The 5,737-nt window shown below is 45.6% G+C and overlaps 2 protein-coding genes across 2 annotated transcripts in view; one reads left to right on the top strand and one right to left on the bottom strand.

Moving 5' to 3' along the window:
• Window positions 1-5,737, bottom strand: part of ADD2 (adducin 2) — a 107,243-nt gene that overhangs the window by 61,984 nt on the left and 39,522 nt on the right. The gene's annotated exons all lie outside the window — the stretch shown is intronic.
• Window positions 3,962-5,737, top strand: part of LOC103074206 (kelch domain-containing protein 10-like) — a 3,090-nt gene continuing 1,314 nt past the window's right edge. The window contains 1 exon segment of the mRNA XM_082930972.1: window positions 3,962-3,986. Coding sequence (XP_082787098.1) covers window positions 3,962-3,986 — 25 coding nt within the window.

Here is a 5,737-nt window from a genome sequence, read left to right as displayed (position 1 = left end):
GTGGAGCGGGCACAGCTGTGACACCTGGTGCTGTTTTTATATTAATTCAGGGTTCTAATTGAAGAAAGCTCAGACTACTGGTCAGAGCATCTGGTTCCCTACCCATTCAAGCCCAGAAGTGTCTTCTCTGGAAAGGGGGATTCTGAGGGTCTCAGGCCAGACAGAGGTCACTGGCACAGGCGAGGACGTGAGCTGCAGGAGAGAAAAAAGTGGGTTTGCTGTGTGCTGAAAGCTGAGGCCCCCTGGCTCTCCTTCCCCACCGGCCCCGAGAACAACCCAGCTAGACCTTTACCTCCAGGTGGGAGATTTGAGAAAACTTCTCCAGGGAATCTGAGATCCCACAAGGAAAGATCTAAAGCCCTTCACACACACACACACACACACACACACACACACACACACACACAAAAGAAAAAACCACCGACCCAAAAAAAAAAAAAAAAAGAATGGGAGTTTGGATCCCAAAGCCTTTTCTGAGGATGCCATCTGACAAGTATAGGTTTGAGCCAACACCAGCTTGTCTGGAGCCGATTTTCATTTCCTCCCAGCAGCCTGGCCACACAAATCATTGCTAGCTGGACAGACAAGAAATGCTTTTCATTTAGCCTTCAAGAGTTCTAGGGGTGAATACATATTTGACTGACGTGTCAAAAAGTTATCAAAAAGGTGTTGCAAGTCTGGTAAAATATGTCAAGGATCAGAGGCAATGCAGTGGAAAGGAAGGGAAGATTCTATATCTGGATTCCAATGTGCAAATTACATAACTGATGTTACTGTGCCACCTGGGAAGTTGTTAATATTGTTAATAATACAGTAAGAGTTGGCAAGTTTTAAGAAATGCGCTGCTACTTTGATAAAGGATCGCCTTTCTTGTCCCAAAGTCCCCGTACTTTCCACACACACACACACACACACACACACACACACACACACACGCACGCACAAAACCCACCCCCAGGAGCAGATGAGCAGACTTCATCCCTGTTGTCAAGGAAACCAGTCTGTTCTGAGCTCTAGATTTAGAAAGCCTGGGCCTGGCCTCAGCAGTGCCTTCTGCCCACTTCTTCTGATGGGCCTGCCGTCCCTCCCCCACCAGGGACACCCTTTCACAAAGTTGCTAGCATTGACCTGTAGAGTGGGTGCTCCATGGACAGACAGTCCAAACAGGCCCGCTGGCAGCTGTACAGGCCACATGAAAAAATCCATGTGAAAAAATGAGTTTATCCACATGGAAAGGGAGAGGACAATTGACAAGGGCCTGGGACAAGTGCCAAGTGATTGACCCACGTTACCAGGAATGGCTTTGGGAAGCAGGATCAACCACCCAAAGCCAGCCCAGCACTTCTCCCTCCAAAACATCTACCCCCATGTTTCTCCAAACAGGAGGGTCACCCCACTGGCGTCCACCAATGGTTCAAACCTTGTGCTCCCCTTGAAGCAGGGAGGGGGGTCCAGGGAAGCCATTTGGGGTAGGGGGACTGGGTAAAATGCTCCCAGGTGGTTGGCGGCATTTGGAGAGTCAGAGATAGGACAAGGGTCTGGGAGGAGGGGAGAGAACCTCAATATTGCTGCCACCATGGGAGGGGGTGTCTGAGATGCAAAGGAAACAGGGAAAGACGGGAGGGAACCGGCTGCTGGCAGGAGGGGGAAGAGGACCACAGCATCTTTAGGGATGTTCTCTGTGAGAAGCAAGCGTGGGGGATAAATTAAAGGGCCCTGAGGTGACATCTGCTAAGGAGGGCCTTACCCAAAAAACAACCCATGTGCTTGATCCTCTGAACTCTCTGAGCCAACACTGTGTCAGTACCCCTTTCAGAAGTGAGCACCTCAGAAGACCTATATAGACATTTCTCCAAAGGAGACATACAGATGGCCAATAGGCACATGAAAAGATGCTCATCATCGCTTATTATTAGAGAAATGCAAATCAAAACTACAATGAGGTACCACCTTACACCGGTCAGAATGGCCATCATTAAAAAGTCTACAAACAATAAATGCTGGAGAGGGTGTGGAGAAAAGGGAACCCTCCTACACTGTTGGTGGCAATGTAAATTGGTGCAGCCACTATGGAGAACAGTATGAAGATTCCTCAAAAAACTAAAAATAGGGGCTTCCCTGGTGGCGCAGTGCTTGAGAGCCCGCCTGCCGATGCAGGGGACGCGGGTTCGTGCCCCGGTCCGGGAAGATCCACGTGCGGCGGAGTGGCTGGGCCCGTGAGCCATGGCCGCTGAGCCTGCGCGTCCAGAGCCTGTGCTCCGCAACGGGAGAGGCCACGACAGAGAGAGGCCCGCGTACCGCAAAAAAAAAAACAAAACTAAAAACAGAGTTACCATATGATCCAGCAATCCCACTTCTGGGTGTATACCCAGACAAAACTATAATTTGAAAAGATACATGAAGCCCAATGTTCATTGCAGCACTATTTATAATAGCCAAGACGCAACTTAAATGTCTATCAACAGCTGAATGGATAAAGAAGGTGTGGTGTGGTGTGGTGTGTGTGTGCGTGTGTGTGTGTGTGTGTGTGTGTGTGTGTGTAATGGACTATTACTCAGCCGTAAAACAGAATGAAATAATGCCACTTGCAGCTAAGCTACATGGACGGACCTAGAGATTATCATACTAAGTGAAGTAAGTCAGAAAGAAAAAGACAAATAACATATGATATCACTTATACGTCGAATCTAAAATATGACACAAATGAACCTATCTACAAAACAGAAACAGACTCACAGACAGAGAAAACAGACTTGTGGTTGTGGGGCGGGGAGGGATGGATTGGGAGTTTGGAGTTAGCAGATGCAAACTATTATATATAGAACGGATAAGCTACAAGGTTCTATTGTATGGCACAGGGAACTATCAATACATTCAATATCCTGTGATAAACCATAAGACAGAAAAGAATATGAAAAAGAATATAATATATATTATATATATTATATAATGTCTAGATATATAATATATAGATACATAATATATATAACTGAATCACTTTGCTGTACACCAGAAACTAACACAGCGTTATAAACCAACTACACTTCAATTTTAAACAAAGGAAGTGAGCAGCCTCCACCTTGAACTATACCTTCTGGATACATGGTTTATCTGCCTTTTTAAACCAAGATCCTTGAGGGATCCATTTCTGACCCATCTCTCCATCCTCCACAGCCCTGGAAGAACAGCTTGCACAAACTAGGACTGATGAGGGTCTGCTGAGTTTTCATGAATGAATGAATTCTTACTCTAGATCTTGTGAAATTCCCTACCCAAAATGTTCACAATTTTGAGGTGATTATAAGAAGAATTTTATAATTTCTATCCCTAGAGTTAAGAGTGTTAGTTGGGTTTCCATTTCTAGCGGTGCTTTACCCGACTGCCCCAATTATTGCGATTGCTTTATTGTTATGAACAGTGATGGTGATGGTACTGATTCTTGTCAGCACAGGGAAGCTACAGTGAGACACCTGCCTCTATTCCCCACTCGTCATCACAGAAGCCAGAAGAATAGGCCTATGGCAGATCTAATAAAGATGACCCTTGCACCGTGGCTTACAAAAGCAGCTAACTTACTCAAATGTGTCTGCCTGACCAGTCATGCCTTCCCTCCTCAGGAGGGTACAAGATGGCCAGGGAGGAAGCTGTGTGCACGAAACCAGTGTCTTCTTCAGCTGCCAGGGGAGCAGAAAGGCTGAGAACAGTCGGATGGCGATGATTTCTGTCCCATCACCCAAGAAAAACTATGTCAGGAGGAAGGAACACAGGACAGGCACGAAGGTATCAAGGAGAGTGTCACAGGGGCAGTAGTTAGATTGAAGGTGGGCCAGCTGGGCACACACCTGGAGCACCCATCATCAAGCAGCATTACAGTATCACTATTGTCATATATGTAGAGATACAGTGCCAATTTTAACCAGGTGTTCATAGAAACAGCACCAGTTAACTGAGATTTCCGTACATGACTCCTCACATTATGGTGAAACGTAAGCTGATTCTGCTCCCCTGGAGCAGACAGAAGACTTAGGGCAGCTCCTTGACTGTGCTGACCTACAATTTTTAAGTATTTTTGTAAAATACCCCTCCAGCTCTCATGGTAGAAGCATGACAGCCCCCTGAAGTCTGTCACCACATTCAGCTGAAATTTCTAAATTAAAGACAGGATAGAGTGCTCTGTACTGAGATAAGCTACTTAGCTTATTATATAACTTCTAGAACTTTTCATATGCCTTTTGAGAAGCTGCCCAGTTCAGAAAATCTTATGAGTGTTTTCTTTATTTTGGACATGAGGAGAATTTATTTCTCCTCACTCCTCCTTTATATAAAAGTTAAATGAATACTTAAATAATATCAGCTTGGAGGGAGGCAGAATCATTAGTCCATCGAGGATGCTCATAAAGTACAATTCAGGAGAGAGACCACCCCTATTATAAAAAGGATACTTCAGGCTTCATACTGTTTTGAAACACTGAATTCATCCAAGTTCCCCTGCTCTGATTCCATCTCCCTAAGAATTCTTCCGATTGTGATTCAGCTCCTCAAATCCATGTGAGGCCAAAAGAGAGCACGTTCTGGCAAACACACCACAGATTGCCTCTGATTTTCACTACCACTCTTTAGAGTGAAAATTATTATCCCCATTTTACAGAAAAGCAAACTGAGGCCCAGAGAGTTTAAGTGAGTTGCCCAGGAACACACAGCTAATAAGTGGCAGAACTGAACACTGGACCTGCATTCATCTGATTCCAGAGTCCAGGATCCTACAAGGCCTCCAATTGTTTCTATAGCTCCTTTACTTATTTATTTTCTAAATTCCTCCAATTGTTTCTATAGCTCCTTTACTTCTTTATTTTCTAAATTAACACCATTTGTGAGACTTATCTGTAAATGAAAACAGGAATCCAGTAAGGGAAGACCAGGGTTTTTTAAATGATTACAAATATTTAAAGAAATTCCAGTTTAGGATGGTATCTGGCTAGTGATCCATAACTCACCCTCCCCCAACTTTTCACTAAAAACCAATGTCAACTCACATACAAAATCAGATGATAACTCATAAGAACTCCAAAAATGAAGGCTGACAATTAGACTAGAGCTAAAACAATGGATGAATATTTACTTGTCACAAGATCTGTGTGATTGAAGGAGAGGCACAAATAGTGACTGATATGGGCACTTGTCTTTGTCACCTGCAGGACAGAAAGCTCATTAGCAGGAAGGTGAGGACTTATTCCTCCCCAACTAAATGCCTCCCCTCAGGGTCTATACCCTCCAGAAAATTGAGCAAACTTCCCACTATGATGTGGAAGGTGCTCCTCCAGTGGCCAGAGCCATTGCACATATATATCACCCCTGTGAGCATCTCTCATGCTACATCTGTACCAGGTTTGCAGTGTCAGTCATGCAACACGGCCAGGACAGACATGGATTCCCATGCTATGTTGCAGCCAGAGATTTGAAGACACAAATGTAAAGTGGTTATGACAGGATAGGTGTGGGAATGTCAAACAAAACCCACCTCTAGACTACTCATAAAAAGTTATGTGGGGGGCTTCCTTGGTGGCGCAGTGGTTGAGAGTCCGCCTGCCGATGCAGGGGACACGGGTTCGTGCCCCGGTCCGGGAAGATCCCACATGCCGCGGAGCGGCTGGGCCCGTGAGCCATGGCCGCTGAGCCTGCGCGTCCGGAGCCTGTGCTCCGCAACGGGAGAGGCCACAGCAGTGAGAGGCCCGCGAAC

This window comes from Lipotes vexillifer, unplaced genomic scaffold (assembly GCF_000442215.2).
Source record: "Lipotes vexillifer unplaced genomic scaffold, Lipotes_vexillifer_v1.1 scaffold253, whole genome shotgun sequence".
NCBI classification, from domain to species: domain Eukaryota; kingdom Metazoa; phylum Chordata; class Mammalia; order Artiodactyla; family Lipotidae; genus Lipotes; species Lipotes vexillifer.
The sequence above is the reverse complement of the archived record's forward strand: the minus strand, read 5'-3'. Positions and strand labels throughout refer to the sequence as shown.